Genomic DNA, 18450 nt, shown 5'->3' with positions numbered 1-18450 from the left:
TGACCCAGCTATCCCCTCCAGGGGGCTGCACTCAGTTGACCCAGCTATCCCCCCAGGGGCTGCACTCGCTTGACCCAGCTATCCCCACCACCCCCAAAAGTGCACTCAGTTGACCCAGCCATCTAGGCGCCTTATACTACTATCATTCCAAAGCGAGGCAAAAGAGCATACGGGGCTTTCTTTGACGTTCTGGAGGAGACTTTTCAGCACAACCTCTCAGACATTCTCTAGTACGTAAATAGCCTTGCTTCATGCAAATCATTTTTTTTTTATAAACTTTTATAAAACAAAAATTGGAAGATTGTGCACAGATAGTTTACCTTCAAGTCGCAAACAAATCAATATTTTTCTTTTGATTTAAATTAATTTAACTTTCAAATATGCAATTGAAGACTTTTAAACTGCAAAGAGTCAATTACTTAGTACTTTTCAATTAACAATAAAAAGATTCCTGAAAAAATAATCAACTTACATGATTGAATTTTGTAGTCCAGGGGGCAAGAAAGATTTATTTGAAAACAGGAAGTCTGAAAGGTTTCCTTTCATAAAGAGTGCGTCGGCGACAGTGGAACCAAACAGAGAAATTGTGAAACCCCCGCTGATGCGGAGTATGTCAGCAGAAGTTAGGCGAGAACCCGTGGAATCGATCAGCGAGTTTCAGGAACAGTCCTTTACGTGTGAGCTACCCCTGGAGGAAAAAGATTTCCAGAACTTATCCATTGTAGACGAAGAGTTCATCTTACCAGAGAGTAAGAATAAGTCTCTTAGGCACATTTATCCTAGCCATGCTTACAGGAATTCTGAACTTGTACTTTCATGAAGTTATTCCTGTCGACAAATGCCTCTTCGGAGCTTTTTTCATAGAATGATCTAAATTGTGTTCTACATTTGAAAGGGAAATGTGAATAGTAATAGCTCAACGTTTCCCTTGTGAACTTTATCACTAGCTTACCTTAATGAATTCATATATGGTATCCGAGATTTTAGAATTTGTTCTTATTGTGTCAGAATGGCCTTCAGAAACGGAGCATGCCCAGTCATTAAATTTCAAAGTCCACAGATCTCGAAGTTCATCAGCTCTTTCTAGCCTTAATGTGGTATGTATATTCCATTTCTTCTACCCTTTTTCCACTTTGATAACTGTAGATAAAATCCGTCCATATTAACACGTATTCTTTTGACAGTCCCCTAAGTCGGAGGTCTATCCTATGGTGAAGAAACCTCGGGGAAGATTAGTCATCATCAACAACTTCAAATTTGGCAGACAGGAAGTGGACGTAGAGAGAATGGGGAGATCCCAACAAGATGCCACTAGTTTGGATTTGCTCTTCAAACAACTTCATTTCCAAACAAAACAACACAGCAATCTAACATTAGAGGTGCTTTATTATTTTTATCAATCATGTACTAGCCTTTTTATGTTCCAAATATGAATATACCTCAACGGATACATCCAGTTTTTTTTCTCGTGACAATTTTTTAAAGTAAAATGTCTGCTTGGAATTCAAAATTTGATATCTCTCGGTAGGAACTTTCTGCCGTACTGGAGAAGGAGCGAACATGTGACCACGCCTCAGTTGAGTGTTACGTAATGGTCGTTATGTCACGTGGTGACGGAGACCACATCTATGGTGTGAATGGTTATAAGATATGTATAGACACCATCATTTCAATGTTTGACGATGAACATTGCAGCAGTCTAAGAGGAATTCCGAAGATATTTATTTTCCAAGCATGTGATGATGGTTCGTACATCCAACATTAACTAAGAACTAACTATATACATGTATACTATATGCACGCAGAGACGTAGCTATCATTGTTACGTGTCTGATGCATTTATCTTCAATGAAATACAACTTAATAGGTCTTTTCTTTTCAGCAAAATCCAAATCAGTGGATGAAATAAAAACGGCTACCGAAAACCTGACATCTATGGTATCTTCTTCAACGACGTCTGACCAAGCTGTGAACATGAGGGCCGACATGTTCGTTGTTAGGGCAACGCAAGATGGTAGATACGGTGTAGTCACGTTAATCTTCATATTAATTTGAACAAAACGAATTTTAATGGAATTCATAATTTCAAAACCATCAATTTTTCAGTGGCAGTGGATTATCATGGCGTGTTTGGCTCCAGATTTATACAGTCTTTTGTATATCTCATGCGCAACTTAGCATTCAAAGAAGACTTCGAAGAAATTATTAAAAAGGTATCCTAGAAAAATCAAGGATCACAAAGATTCTTTTGACTTTGCTCTTATTGTCTTATTGTACTTATAATGTACCATTCACTATACATGTGTACCTCTAAAATGTTTACCATGTTTTGATTTACAGATAAATCTTCTGAATTCGGTCAGTGAGCCAGAGATAGTGGAATATGCCAGTTCATTTTCAAGAAAACTGTTTTTTAATCCTTGACCATTTACAATCTGAGACAGAGGACATGCTTTATGTATTTCATTGGAGTGAATGATTTGGTGTGTTGTGACTTCAATGAATTTTACGTCCATACAGACTACACACATCACAGTTTTATACTAAGTGCAATATCATTTTCCTTTTATTTATAGGTATCTCTCAAACGGTATTGTACAATTAAATGAAATTGTAGCAAAAGATATTCAGAAACCCTGTGTATGCATTTTATATTTTGAATACATTCTTTAAAAAGGTTCGGAGAAAATATTTAACAGACTCAACAAGCTTAATTTCTTGCACTGTATTCACAGCAAATGCAAAAACACTTTTACATTTTAAAGGGGGTTGTTGTGGCCATTTTTAGATCATTTTCACCTCCTTTAGAAGAAGAGCTCCATATAAAGATATACAAAAATGATCAAATTTTAAAACTAAAATGTATGAAATTTTTCTTTGCCAAATGATAGTTGACAGCTTCAGATATCATATCTAAAAAATTATGTTACATCTGGTGGTTAATTCATTACCCCCAGCCTTCTTAACATATAATACAGTAAATGAGAAGATATGTGACATTACATAGGTAACCAACAATTAGTAAACCAGTCTCTATACCACTCAAATCAAAAGGACACCCACATAGGCATGTTTATCTTAATGTAAACATAATTAATAACACAGAAAATGTGTGTAGTAAAGATGACCTTTCATACTGACATAAAAAACGAAATGTTTTATCAGCATCATCTGCACTGGGTACTAACATCCCATGTATTACAGCTCTGGCATTGCCTCCTTCACTGGATGTTTGCTCTAAAGTACAGATTGCATTTTGGGGATGTTGAAGCAAAATTATTGTAAAATGCACATTTTCCCTTCTGCCAAGGACCATATAAAGCAGTAGACAACTTTTGTGTAAAGAAATCCATGTAAATTCCTAATGGAAACCATCTTTCTGAAACACATTTGGAACAGAATCCAATACTGCTGATAAAGAGCCTGCTACTGTCCAAATACTCCTTCATCCACTACACAGAGTGACGTCAGAAGATTCCGGAAGTAGCTCTCAGGATCCAGGGGGTATGCTGACAGGGACAGGGTGATGACTGCTACTCTGGGGGCTAAAAGACAATCAAAATAGGGGTGTGTACAAAAATAATTTGATGAAATCAAATTATAAAAGCAATCAAATGTTTTTCAAAATACTGTATACAGGGAAATTTTCACTCCCGTTTTATTTTCGCCTTTTCGCCCTATCCTCATTTGGGCGAATTTTAAACGGGGCGAAATGAAATACATTGTATTACATATAATTTCTGTAATAAAATTATGAATGGGCAACTTAAAACTGGGCAAAATTGTTTGCAAGTGTGAAAGGGCGAAAATTTAAAGGGACGAAAATAACCCTGTATACAGTAGGCCAATCAACAAAGACTTCAAATGGGAAATCAAAATGGTGTACAAAATAAAGGGAATCAAAAAAAAGACATTTTGAACTAATTTATATTTCGAAAATACAATAAGTATCAATTAACTTGGACTTCATCACTGTAACATGTCATTGATGTTTTAAATATTTTAGCAAAGGTAACTTATTATGTTCCCCAAACGAAGTTGGGGAACGTGTGTGTTTTTACTCTGTTTCTTATTATGTTCCCCAAACGAAGTTGGGGAACATATTGTTTTTACTCTGTTTCTTATTATGTTCCCCAAACGGAGTTTGGGAACATATTGTTTTACTCGTTTTCTTATTATTATTATTATGTCGCCCCGAACGAAGTCGGGACGACATATTGATATTGTACGCATGTTTTTTTTATCCAGGCTGTTTCTCGGAGATGGCTGGGACAATCTTCCTGAAACTTTCCTTAAAGGACGATCACTGGTTGTAGTTGTGCAGTGAGGTCGTTCAGTTCCAATATGTCTACCGTTGCCATGGAAACCTGTAAAAAGCGACAAATTTTGTCCGAGAGTGTTCTCTCTGGTCCCTTAAACGTTCGTCATGAAACTTTTCTTATTTTAATGATTAGTATCTGTAGTTCTGCAACTCGTATTTAAAATTTTCATATAATCGATTATTGCCATGGAAACCAGGTCAAAGTTAAAATTCTTTAATTTCGATTTTCTCAATAACTACTCAGGCAATCGTTTTGAAACTTTCAATGTTTATTCCTTGCAATGTGTCAAAGTGATTTCTACTTTCAAAATAATTGTAATGAGTCGCTCACGGTTGCCATAGAAACGAAACAGAAAAAAAGATTCAGATGTACACATGTGTTCTCCAAGGTCTAGGTCAAAGGGTCAAAGTTCGTCGTATCCAATAAAAGTTCTTTTCACAAGGATTACATATTTGAAATACGAAAGCCCTAGTACTTACCGTTCAAACGTTATGGCTATTTACTATGTTCAAGACGACCCCCCCCCCTTTTTTTTGAAGCACACAGCCAAGTAGAATACACAGATATAACATATACAACTTACAAGTAACTTTTTAAAATCTTCATTCATAAAATTCAGTTCCCGTCATGTGATATTTTGCCATCATTCATTCTCCTTCTGTTTTGTCTCTTGAATTTATAAATATTTTATTTTATCTATATAAAAAAAAATAACGATTGTCAGCTGCATTTATTATCATTTCGCGTTTTCTTGTATATCTATCACTTGTATATTATTCATTTCATTAGATAGTGCAAGTATAAATTAAAAAAATTGGTACGTCATTTCCATAGTTTTTATTCATTCATAAATTCTTTGATCCGCTCCTGATGGTTCGCAAAGCCTTGATCACCACTGTATACAAAACATTCATCTCGCCGAAAATGTTCATGATTCCGCTAAATTGAGAAAGTTCACACATGATTTATCATCTCATAACACACATCAGCTCTCTGCAATGCAGAAATGCTCGAATTGATGGTGGCATGTCAGATTCGTGTTTCGGTAGAACCTCTAAAATGAAAGTGAAAGAGGGAAATTTCAGAGTTCTCACTGGCGTTACAATACACAAAATAATTCGGCTGATCTTCTTCATAAATTACATTTCCCAAGCTTTTATCATAGGAAAGATACTGCCAATTAACAAGTATGAGGCTCAGTTCAGTACATCTGCCAGATTTCTTTTATGCAAGTCTGCAAATTGAGGAACTTGTAATTTTTCTGCACTACTTTCTTCTCCTACCGATTCTAAAAATAATGAGTGGGATGTACCGAATTAAGGTCTTCCGTTTCCAATGGAAAGGACTGATATAACTCAATGGTTGTTCAAACTTAGCTTATGGACTTTTGTTTTAATGATGATAAAAATTAAAGTCTTGTCTAATACGGGGCGACATATGCTATTGCTTGCAATAGCAGACTTTCTAGTTAAGGTCTTCCGTCTTCAGCGGAAGACCTTCTTGTTATTCTTAGGTTTCTTTTCCACTATTTTTATTAAGGTCTTCCGTCTTCAGCGGAAGACCTTATTGTTTTCTTCGGTTTCTTTTTCACTTTTTTTCTTATTATTATTATTTTTTTTCTTACCGATTTTGTGCACGCGATTTCTCGAAAACGGCTCAACAAAATCTTATGAAACTTTCAGGACGTATGGAACATCACTTGAACCTTATGCGTTTTTTTCCGTTTCGATGACGTCACTTCCGGTCTAGAGATATCGTCGATTTTCTGATTTTTAAGGGTCATTTTGTCCACAATTTTCCCGAAAAACGGCTCTAGTTATTATTATTATTATTGTTTTTTTTTCTTACCGATTTTGTGCACGCAATTTCTCGAAAACGGCTGGATAGATTTTCATGAAACTTTCAGGACTGATAGAACATCAAACAAACCTGATATATAATTTTTTGTTTTGATGACGTCACTTCCGGTTTTGAGATTTCCGCGATTTAGTGATTTTCAGGGGGTCTCATTGTCCATCATTTTTCTCGAAAATGCCTTAAGACAGAAACATGAGATTTTCAGCGATGATAGAGCAACGTGTGCTCTTTTGTCACACACCACTCTCTTTCTCCGGAAGTGCCGCACGTCGGCGCTCGCTATGGGCTGAAAAAAGTCCTATCACGAATTGCAAAATTTTTGACACTTTTTCTACGATATCTTTTTACCTGGAAATATTTTGTTAAAATATGTAGAACAAAAAAAGTATAGAATTCCAAGATCTTTCAACTGATACCTCGGAAAAAGGGCTGGCCCCTTAAATCAGGGGCTGAGAGGGGCCGAAAGTTTTTTCTTTATATCTCAAAAAGTATTGAGAATTTGTAATACGTCAAAGAAGCAAAGTTGTTCAAAATTTCAAGCTTAATTTTTTGGAGTCGTCAAAATACGTCCGGTGACGTCACTTCCGGCCAAACCGGAAGTAGTCGGAAAACGCGTTTTTTGCCGTTCTCGACAAGATTTTGGGTTACATTTGTCTCTGGGAGCATGAAAAGTAATTTTTCCGTCCGTCGTCGTCACTTCCGGTCAAACCGGAAGTAGCAAAAAATGGCTTCTTTTGAAGGTTTTGATGCAAAATTGAAATTATAAAGTCACTGGAGACTACTTAGCTCATTGCTTTATTTTGTTCCGTCATTTCCGGCACTTCCGGTCAAAACCGGACGGAAGACCTACTCGTTGCTTTGCAACGAGCTTTGCTCTAGTTAAGGTCTTCCGTCTTCACGGAAGACCTTATAGTGATTCTACTGTTTCTTATTATTATTCTTATTATTCTTTTTTTTGACAAAATTTTGTGCAGGCGATTTCTCGAAAACTATTCAGCGGTTTTTCACGAATCTTTCACAAAACATGTGTCATTATATGAAGTTGTTACATCCGAAGAGAAATTTGGAGAATTCGCTTCTGGTGCCAAGTTATGGACAATTTCCTGATTTTAAAATGCGATTTTGTCGCCCCTTTTTCGAAAATTGCTAAGGATATGAACTGGAGACTTATTGGAGATGATAGATCATGACTTTGTGGTTTGCAGAATCGCCTTTTCGTACGTCATCAGTACTTCCGGTCGTAACGAATTGCAAACTTAAAAAATTCGTATTTTCTAACTTTTTTGTTTTTCAGTATTTTTCATTTATATTTGGTATGGTAATAGAAGCCCTCTGTATAATGCTTACTATTTAATTTGTTTGAATGTTAATAAATCTAAACTCTAGATATTAGCATTCAAAAATCTGAAGCGGGTCCAAAATGGCGGCTGTCTCTTTCAACGCCGACATTTCGCAATTGTGGTTTACGGAGGCAGCCGAGCGTTTGCTTGAACGAAAGTAACATAAGACTAAATGAAATGTAAAGGAATACTTGGATTGTCACGTCGTAGTTTTGTTGCAGTTCTGTGTCAAACTAACGTCTTCTATAATTGGTTTTGGCTGGTTTTCAAAGTAGGTAAACAAAAGACGATTGTGCAAAATGTGCAAATGAAATTCGATACCTAATATCTTTTGTGCATTACGAAAAAACTTATAAGTAATACTTTCTCAAAAAGAATATCAATTAATATTGTCAGTATAAATCTTAACCACTGTTTTTTCCTATGCACACTTGTGTCATATTAAACTAATAAATAAGACAAAATAAGAAAATGATTTTTTTTTTAAAGATCGCTTCATGGAGTTTATTTTAGCTTTCTTGTTTCAAAGACCTTATTCAAGTTATTGAGCATAAATGATTTCTGATTCCTTGACCATCAAAGGGCGAGCCATGTATTTCGGCGAAACGTTTCAAACTTTTTCAATTAACTAATCGGGATAGTTCAGTTTGGGGATAAGCAGGAAATTGAAGGAAAAAAAATTCATAACCGTTTCACCGCTTAAGTGTTACATGCATATATACAATATGGAATTTTTAAAATGTGTTATATCTACTTTCTAAATCTCGAATCTTAGGCTATAAGAACGTTCTTTTTTTAATTTCATTGAAGCTATCACACCTATTTAATAGAACATCCCAAAGAAAAAACGCGAAGATTAAATCGTGGCGTTTGGCGCTAAATTTTGAAAAGTGACCTGCCTTTCATAATTTTAAGAGAGAAGCATATTCGTTAATATATACAAGTAGATTTAGAGTAGAGGTCCCGATAGCGTAATATTTAGTGCGTTGGAATTTCATGCTAGCGACTTGGGTTTAATCCTCCTTGTGTGCAAATCTTTTTTTACTTTTTCAGCTCGATTTTACGTCTTCTTTCCGGAATTGGACGGAAGACCTCTCGTTGCTCGCAACGAGTTTCATATCTAGTTCTTATTATGTTCCCCAAACGAAGTTGGGGAACATATTTGTTTTACTCTGTTTCTTATTATTATTATTATTATTATTATTATTATTATTATTATTTTTCTTCTTCCTGGGAAAATTTTGTCCACGAGTGATCTTGTAAACTACACATCCGACTTAGGTGAAACCTTTTTAGGGTCAGTAGGCATGTTATGTAGAGTTGCCAAACAAAGGTCATGTTGCGCGCACGTGCTTGCAAGAGCGCGCACGTGCAACATGTGAAATTACCAATATAATGGATATTGCCGTAACTTTTCTATTTTATGATGAATTTTTTTGAAACTCATAATGTAAGGATACATTAGTAGTATAGACAAGATAGCATGGTCAAAATAGCAAGATCTCACGCGCATGCACGTGCGCTTGCCTCTGATTGGCTGAAATTAAAGTCTCAATAACTTTCTTGTTTCTTGTCATAATCCTTTGAAATTTTGAACATAGTCCTACATTATGAAGATCTACCACATGATGTATAAGAATTTTCATGAAAGCATGCGCATGTGCGCGTGCTGCAAGCTGATTGGCTGAAACTTTAAATGGCAATATCTCCTTTGTTTTTTGACGAAATTCTTTGAAATTTAAAATATAGTCAGGCATTAGGATATCCTACAAAATGATATAGAAAAAAAATCATGAAATTTCGCGCATGCACGTGTGCTGCAATCTGATTGGCTGAAACTTTAAATGGCTATTTTTCCTTTGTTTTTTGACGAAATTCTTTGAAATTTAAAATATAGTCAGGCATTAGGATATCCTACAAAATGATATAGAAAAAAATCATGAAATCACGCGCATGCACGTGTGCTGCAATCTGATTGGCTGAAACTTTAAATAACTATTTATCCTTTGTTTTTGGACGAAATTCTTAGAAATTTAAAATATAGTCATGCATTAGGATATCCTACAAAATGATATTAAAAAAATCATGAAATTACGCGCATGCACGTGTGCTGAAATCTGATTGGCTGAAACTTTAAATGGCTATAACTACCTTGTTTTTCAACCAAACAGGATGGGATTTAGAACATAGATAGATGTAAGGGACTCCTACAAGAAGGTATTATCATAATGCACGTGCACGCACGTGCGTGCATTTGAAACGAGTATATTTAAAAATACTCTTGAATGAGTGATTTTTATTACTTTTGGACTGAATGCTCTAATATATAGTATATTGAAATATATAAGTAGTGTAGACAAGATGATATGGTCATAACGCACATGCATTCACATGCGCTTGGGTGCAATGCTAAAAATTGAATATAATTGATATCCTTCTGGGAAAACATTGTTAAAGTCAAAAATGCACAGAGTTTGTCTTATTTAATGAAGCTTACAGGGGATATGGCACCGAAAGGGAGTTGGGGAGCGTTTGGGGAACATCTGTAACGGTTCCCGTTACAATTAGCACTAGTTATTATTCTTTTTTTTCTTCTTTGTTCTCCGGTACTTTTTTTGTCCGCGAGTGTTCTCAGAAACTGTTCACCCAACTGAGCTAAAACATTTTTAGGGTTAATAGGTGTGTAGTGTAGGTGTGCAACACGAAGGTTATTTTGCGCGCATACGCATGCACGTGTGGGCGCGTGAAATGAGTGAAATGACGGATATACTTTATATAGCCATAACTTTTACATTTTTTGATGAAATATTTTAAAACTCATTTAATAAGGATATATTAATAGTGTAGATAATGTGACACTGTCAAATTAGCAAGAACTCACGCGCATGCACGTGCGCTTCGCTCTGATTGGCTGCAACAAAAATCTCAATATCTTTTCTGTTTTTTGACGAAATGCTATGAAATTTAAAATATAGGCATACTTTAGCATGTACTACAATATGATATATAACAATTGTCATGTAAACACGCGCATGCACGTGTGCTGCAATCTGATTGGCTTAAACTTTAAATGGCTATAACTCCCTTGTTTTTCAACGAAACAGTATGGGATTTAGAACATAGATAAACATAATGGACTCCCACAAGGAGGTATGGTCATCATGCGCATGCATGCACGTGCATGCACGTGTGCTTTGCTGTGATTCGCTGAAACAAAAATCGCAATATCTCTTTTTAATTAATGCTTTAAAATTTTAAACATAATCATGCATTAGGATGTCCTACAATATGATATATAACAGTTGTCGTGAAAACATGCGCATACACGTGCGCTGCAATCTGATTGGCTTAAACTTAAAATGGCTATAACTTCCTCGTTTTTCAACCAAACAGGATGGGATTTAGAACATAGACAAACATAACAGACTCCTACAAGAAGATACAGTCGACATGCACATGCATGCACGTGCGTGCACGTGAAATGAGTAAAATTACAAATACACTAGATTAAAAGGTATTTTTTAATTCTTTTGGATAAAACGCTGTAATTTCTAGTATATAAAGTGTCGACAAGATGATATGGTCATTACGCACATGCATTCAAATGCGCATGCGTGCAATGCATAAATTTGAATATACTGAATATACTTCTGGGAAAACATTGTTATAGTCTAAAAGGCATAGAGTTCGTCTTATTTAATGAAGCTTACAGGGAATAAGGCACCAAAAGGGAGTTGGGGAGCGTTTGGGGAACATCTGTAACGGTTCCCGTTACAATTAGCCCTAGTTATTATTATTATTATTATTATTTTTCTTCTTCCTGGGAAAATCTTTTCCGCGAATGATCTTGTAAACTACACGTCCGACCTAGGTGAAACCTTTTTAGGATCAGTAGGCATGTTATGTAGATTTGCGGAACGAAGGTCATTTTGCGCGCACGTGCTTGCAAGAGCGCGCACGTGCAATGCGTGAAATGACCAAAATAATAGAAACAGCCGTAACTTTTTTATTTTTTGATTATATGCTTTGATACTCATAATATAAGTATATATTAGTAGTATAGACGTGTTGACATAGTCAAAATAGCAAGATCTCACGCGCATGCACGTGCACTTCGCTCTGATTGGCTGAAACTAAAGTCTCAATATCTTTCTTGTTTTTCGTCACAATACTTTGAAATTTTGAACTTAGTCACACATTATGAAGATCTACAGCATGGTATATAATAATTTTCATGAAAGCACGTACATGCGCATGTGTTGCCAAGAGCGCGCACGTGCAACATGTGAAATAACCAAGACCATGGATGAAGCCGTAACTTTACTTTTTCTTGATGGAATTTTTTGAAACTCACAATGCATGAATATAGTAGTAGTATGGACAAGATGACATGGTCAAAATTGCAAGATCTTACGCGCATGCACGTGCGCTTTGCTCTGATTGGCTGAAACTAAAGTCTCAAAATCTTTCTTGTTTTACGTCGTAATCCTTTGAAATTTTGAGCTTAGTCACATATAATGATGATATATAAGAATTATCATGAAAGCACATAAATCCACGTGTGCTGCAATCTGATTGGCTGAAACTTTACATGCCTATATCTTTCTTGTTTCTCAACAAAACAGGATGAATTTTAGAATATGAATAAGTATTATGGATTCCTACATGATATTGCTATCAAAATTGAATGCAAAGGACGTGCTTGCATGCACATGCGCACACGCAATGCGTAAAAATGAACAATATGTTTAAAAAACGCTAAAATTTATATTTTTATGACTTTTAATTGATTTCTGGAATATAAAGATATGTTATTGGTTTAGACACATGTCATGATCACCTTGCATGTGCATGCACGTGCATTTGCGAACAATGCGTGAAATGACAAAAAGTTGATATCATGGTAGCTTTTAAATTCTTTTTATGAAATCCTGCGATACTAAGCATATTGAAAAAAGTTTTAAATTAAATTTGCACAAAAAGGGAGTTGGGAAGCGTTTGGGGAACATCTGTAACGGTCCCCGTTACAATTAGAACTAGTTATTTTATGCATTACAATAAAATATGTTTAAAGATTCAAAGAAACTGTTCATCTGAAATGGTCCAATTCATTTAGTCAATTGAGAATCTTTGTACAAGACACTCTCATCAAGTTACAGCTACATCTGAACATCAACCTATAAAGTATTTGTGTAGCATCGTAACATATATATATATAATTCACTTACTTGATAGATGAAGGATTGTTGAAGGTCACCAGTATATCTGAGGTAAATTTAGAGATACGAAAAAGACCAATGTGCATGTCTACTGTGTTTTTAGCTGCCTCATTAAATTTGGAGACATTCTGTTGTCCTAGGACATAATAGGCATTGTCACACCTAAATAAAAAACATTAAAAATTTCAATCTTTCCATGTAAATTATCATTATATCCTTTCTTACCAGATATCTGAAACTAAGAACCCGCAGGTTGATTTTATAGACATGCAGTTTGTGACTTACTGCGTCATTTTAAGATCAGTGTTAGGGATTTCCTCAATCTGTACAATAGCAGCATCTCCACTCTGCACGTCATTGTCAGAAGCCAGGTCACTAAAGTGGGTCCTGTAAAACAGGCATGACAATGAAAATCCTGAGAGTTCATACTAACAATAACACATTGTTACCTTTGAGGAGTACAGTTAAACACCATGGATCCATCCAAAATCCAAACTAAAAAGGGCCCAATTAAGAAATCTTTAAATAGCTCAGTGCACAGGTCTATTAAAAACATGTACAATTTTATCTGAAAATTTAATATTTTTTATATCTCAGCTATAATACATGATTAAGACCATGTCTGTCTGAAAGCAACATCATTTCATACATCATTCCATCAGCTTTCTCCTCATAATTGTATATTTCAGAAACTCAAGGTTGATTGAGATATTCTGCTTAGTGACTGGTTAACTGACACTATTTTTTGCAGGAATACTGGTACATAAATACTGAGTTACTGATATTTTATTGCTGAGTTACTTACACTTTATTGCTGAGTTATTGACACTTTATTGCTTAGTTACTGACACTTCATTGTTGAGTTACTGACACTTTATTGTTGAGTTACTGACACTTTATTGCTAAGTTACTGATATTTTTCTGTTGAGTTACTGACACTTTATTGTTGAGTTACTGACACTTTATTGTTGAGTTACTGACAATTTATTGTTGAGTTACTGACACTTTATTGTTGAGTTACTTACATTTAATTGTTGAGTTACTGACAATTTATTGCTGAGTTACTGACACTTTATTGTTGAGTTATTGACAATTTATTGTTGAGTTACTGACATTTTATTGCTGGGTTACTGAAATACACTTTATTGCTTGGTTACTGACATTAACTTTATTGTTGAGTTACTGACACTTTATTGATGAGTTACTGATATTTTTTGCTGGGTTACTGACATTATTTTATTGCTGAGTTACTGATATTTACTTTATTGCTGGGTTACAAACATTTTATCACTGTGTTACTGACATTTACTTTAATGCTGAGTTACTGACATTTTATTGTTAAGTTACTGACAATTTATTGCTGAGTTATTGACACTTTATTGTTGAGTTACTGACACTTTATTGTTGAGTTACTGATAATTTATTGCTGAGTTACTGACACTTTATTGTTGAGTTACTGACTTTTATTGTTGAGTTACCGACACTTTATTGTTGAGTTACTGATAATTCATTGCTGAGTTACTGACACTTTATTGCTGGGTTACTGATATTTTATTGCTCGGTTATTGACACTTTATTGTTGAGTTACTGACACTTTATTGTTGAGTTACTGACACTTTATTGTTGAGTTACTGACACTTTATTGGTGAGTTACTGACACTTTATTGTTGAGTTACTGACATTTTATTGTTGAGTTACTGACACTTTACTGAGTTATTGACACTTTATTGCTGAGTTACTGAAACTTTATTGTTGAGTTACTGACACTTTATAGCTGAAGTATTGACACTTTATTGCTGGGTTATTGACACTTTATTGTTGAGTTACTGACACTTTATTGCTGGGTTATTGACACTTTATTGCTTAGTTACTGACACTTTATTGTTGAGTTACTGACACTTTATTGTTGAGTTACTTATATTTTATTGCTGGGTTACTGATATTATTTTATTGCTGAGTTACTGACATTTACTTTATTGCTGGGTTACAAACACTTTTTCGCTGTGTTACTGACATTTACTTTATTGCTGAGTTACTAACATTTTATAGTTAAGTTACTGACAATTTATTGCTGAATTATTGACACTTTATTGTTGAGTTACTGACAATTTATTGCTGAATTACTGACACTTTATTGTTAAGTTACTGACTTTTATTGTTGAGTTACCGACACTTTATTGTTGAGTAACTGACACTTTATTGTTGAGTTACTGATATTTTATTGCTGGGTTATTGACACTTTATTGTTGAGTTATTGAAACTTTATTGTTGAGTTACTGACACTTTATTGCTGAATTATTGACATTTTATTGCTGAGTTACTGAAATTTACTTTATTGTTGAGTTACTGACACTTTATTGCTGAGTTACTGATACTTTATTGTTGAGTTACTGACTCTTTATTGTTGAGTTACTGACTCTTTATTGTTGAGTTACTGACTCTTTATTGTTGAGTTACTGACTCTTTATTAAGTACTGTGTTACTGAAACTTTATCACTTAGATACTGAAATTTTAATGCTTTCATACTGAAATTTACTTTATTGCCAAGTTACTTACATTTTATTGCTGGGTTACTGAAATTTACTTTTTTGCTGAGTTACTAACATTTCATTGCTGAGTTACTGGAACTTCATTTCTGGGTTACTGGTACTTTATTGTGGTTACTGACACTATACTGTTTGGTTACTTTTTACACTATATTACAGGTCTTCTGACACTTACTTAATTGCTTCTTCGTCATCTTTGTCCACATACTCCAGGATCTCTATGATTATACTCTGGTCTGTGACTGGGTGAGCAAACACTTCCTGGTTATCAGGAATCTGGCGAATGTCACTAAATAATAAAGTATAACATCATAATCTGATTTCTCGAAATGTGTTTGAAATATTAAAATACTGAAGATATCTACAGTATCTTCTTAGAAGTGTCCATTGTACAGTGTGGGCCTATACAATTTATTGCCTAGAGCAGCTGCATGTTTAAGAAAATGGTTGAGGGCATCACATCAGCAACAGCACCTGATCAATTCATCAAATTCCGAAAACACAAAAGATAACATTTGATCTAAAGCTAATCAAGATTACAAGAGACAATCTAATATTACAGAAAGCAGAATACTGTGTATATATAGTAAAACTGTGGAAATATCAAGTACTTACTCCTAACAAAATAATTTTTTTTTTGGTCCATACTGCAATTTATTTAAAAACATATTAATATATGGAAGAGGAAATATTCTGTGCCTGAAAGTTAGGGGACTACCATTTAATTCTGAGGTGGGGGTCTGGCAGATTTTGGAAATAAATAATCTGTCCCTGAAAATGTTGAAAATAAATAATCTGTCCTCCACTACAAAGAAAATAAATAATCTGACCTTGACTTATGATATTTAAATATTGTGAAAAATACATTTTATTTACATGTAATTTAATCTAAAAAATCTTCAATTTGACAATTTTTTTGGCTCGCTTCGCTCGCCCTTTTAGAACCAAATAGTATTCAAAATCAGATTACCAGACTGGATACTTGTAGTTAGTTTATCAACATGACAATGTGCACTTAGTAGGTGTGATGATTCACTTTAAATACAAGCCAATTCTTATACACCGCAAAAGACGAATTTTCTTGTTAAAGAATTATACTTCCCCGATAAATTACTACAAAATATACAATGGTGGATTTGAAGGGGGACGTACATGTGTACGGCCCCTCCCTAAAATTTCAAAGTATGATACGAATAATAATTCCATACTTTGGTACAATATCAATATTTTGATGCCTAGTTTTTCTCTTTAAATACACGTAGACCAAGAGCTTCAGGGGGCTTTGCCCCCTAAGGCCTTTTCATTCAAAGTATGAGATGACTAGTATTAATAATGTCATACTTTGGCACATAACTAACCAATCCCTTCGCGTCACCCCCTTCGCGTCACCCAGGACCCAGACCTCTCCTAAACGAGGTTATACGCGCCCCCTCTCCAAATCCTGTATCCGCCTATGGTATATGAATGATTCGTCCTTTAGAATTTATTGATCAAGATACCGTAAGACGAAGAAGAAAATAAAAAATCTGTCCTTGATAATCTTGAAAATAAATAATCTGTCCTCCACAGGCATGAAAATAAATAATCCGTCTCAAAAAAATTTGCCAGGCCCCCCCCCTCAGGATCAAATGGTCGTCCCCTTATGTGCAATGACAATGTCATTTCTATCACCTGATCCCCCCCCCCTTCCACCTATCTCCACCCCCTTATAGACACAAAGTCCTTAAATATTCAGTGAGATACACCTACAGATACTTATAAAACAGGGAGCTATGCAGAATGCAGTTTGGGGGTAAAAAATTAACTCAATTCAAAGAATGCTTTGTTTGCTTATACACATACTCATTCATCATAAAAAATACACTGTACACATCTCTGAATACATTAGGTAGCTGAAGAGACTTATGTACAATAGAAATTACTGTGCAAGTACAGGCATTTGCAAAGAGTGTCATAGACTCTTCCTATCTAAATTGTATTGACAAAAATTAGTCACAAAACACTATTCCTAGGCTTAGGCTACCTTATGTCCGTAGCGTTGTCTGGAAGTTGAACAATGAGGGCTCCCCCAAATAATTCCTGTACTTTCAAAGACATGTCAAGTATTCAAAATCAAAGTCGAATAGGGATTAAATATTACTAAAAGCTATTATTGGAGTACCATAGATGAAAATCTTGCACAATCGCATGTTCATGTTGATTTACTTTCAGTTTCACTTTATCTGAGGTCACTTCAACGCTTTAACCAGGAACAATATCACGAGTCATTTTCTTCTGCTTTAATCGTATTTCTTTTTCATTTTCCTACAAATATTCAAAATAAGAGTGAATGTTAATTTTATCAAATTTGAATGTACTTAATAAATAAATTGTTAGAACGGAAATTATAACGAGTTTCATTTAACTTTCTTACATGTACATGTATAAATCAATGTTAAAAGTAACAAATGATCCTGAAATCTCAGATTTTAAAATACTTTTATCCCTGTTGAGTATTTAAAAAGAAACAATCAGCTTCAAATTTTGTTATTTCCTAATGATTTTCTTTACATCACGCAGAACTGCAAGTTCACTTGTAGAAAATATATTCATACTGCATTTAATGGAAGCTGGTAAAGTTTATTAGCCCTTTTATTTATATGAAAGCAATTTCATTTAAACATTTTTTTCATATTGATAGAATTTAGAAAAAAAACAATAGGAAGACTTCAATTTTTCTTCATTTTTATTCACTGTGGAGTAAACATGCATTCATAGACATGTAAGGACTCCAAAAGTGTGATGGGACTCCCAAAGTCCGATGGTCACACCAAAGTCCGATGGTCTGCGCCAAACCACGATGGTTTGACACACCAAAATCCGACGGTGCAGAAAACAATTAACGTTTATGACGTCACAGTACTGCTGTGCCAAACTGCGATGCCGCTCGATGCCAAGTACCAATTTAAAAAAAAAAAAAAAATACAAAACATCATAGATACAAACTATAAGACTAACCCTCATCTTTTGGATATAGGTACAATACTAACATTTATCAGTCAAAAAACGCGTAACAACTCTATAATCTAAATATCTTGGGTAGTTGCAGGGCTGATCCAAATAAGTCCAATGGTGCGCGAGGACTAACCCCTAATCTCTCGGATGGGTTCGAAGAAACATATTTGC

General features: G+C 34.8%; 2 protein-coding genes across 2 annotated transcripts; one reads left to right on the top strand and one right to left on the bottom strand.

The window, feature by feature from the left end:
* Positions 1–147: 147 nt before the first annotated feature.
* On the top strand, positions 148–3430 carry LOC134277004 (caspase-8-like). The gene is made up of 8 exons (XM_062759283.1): positions 148–230; positions 490–749; positions 1009–1097; positions 1185–1379; positions 1529–1745; positions 1883–2014; positions 2107–2213; positions 2341–3430. The coding sequence occupies exons 2-8, from the start codon at positions 602–604 to the stop codon at positions 2422–2424; spliced, it is 972 nt and encodes a 323-aa protein (XP_062615267.1). The 5' UTR covers positions 148–230; positions 490–601; the 3' UTR covers positions 2425–3430.
* A 60-nt stretch (positions 3431–3490) lies between these two features.
* LOC134277005 (ran guanine nucleotide release factor-like) lies at positions 3491–17517 on the bottom strand. The gene is made up of 5 exons (XM_062759284.1): positions 17309–17517; positions 15461–15574; positions 13024–13125; positions 12748–12900; positions 3491–3545 (listed from the first exon to the last, which is right to left on the bottom strand). Exons 1-5 carry the CDS (start codon positions 17380–17382, stop codon positions 3491–3493), a joined length of 498 nt encoding a protein of 165 aa, XP_062615268.1. The 5' UTR covers positions 17383–17517.
* Positions 17518–18450: the final 933 nt, after the last annotated feature.

Source organism: Saccostrea cucullata, unplaced genomic scaffold (genome assembly GCF_032062105.1).
Source record: "Saccostrea cucullata isolate Sc308-1 unplaced genomic scaffold, CSIRO_AGI_Scuc_v1 ctg7144, whole genome shotgun sequence".
NCBI lineage: Eukaryota > Metazoa > Mollusca > Bivalvia > Ostreida > Ostreidae > Saccostrea > Saccostrea cuccullata.
The sequence above is the reverse complement of the archived record's forward strand: the minus strand, read 5'-3'. Positions and strand labels throughout refer to the sequence as shown.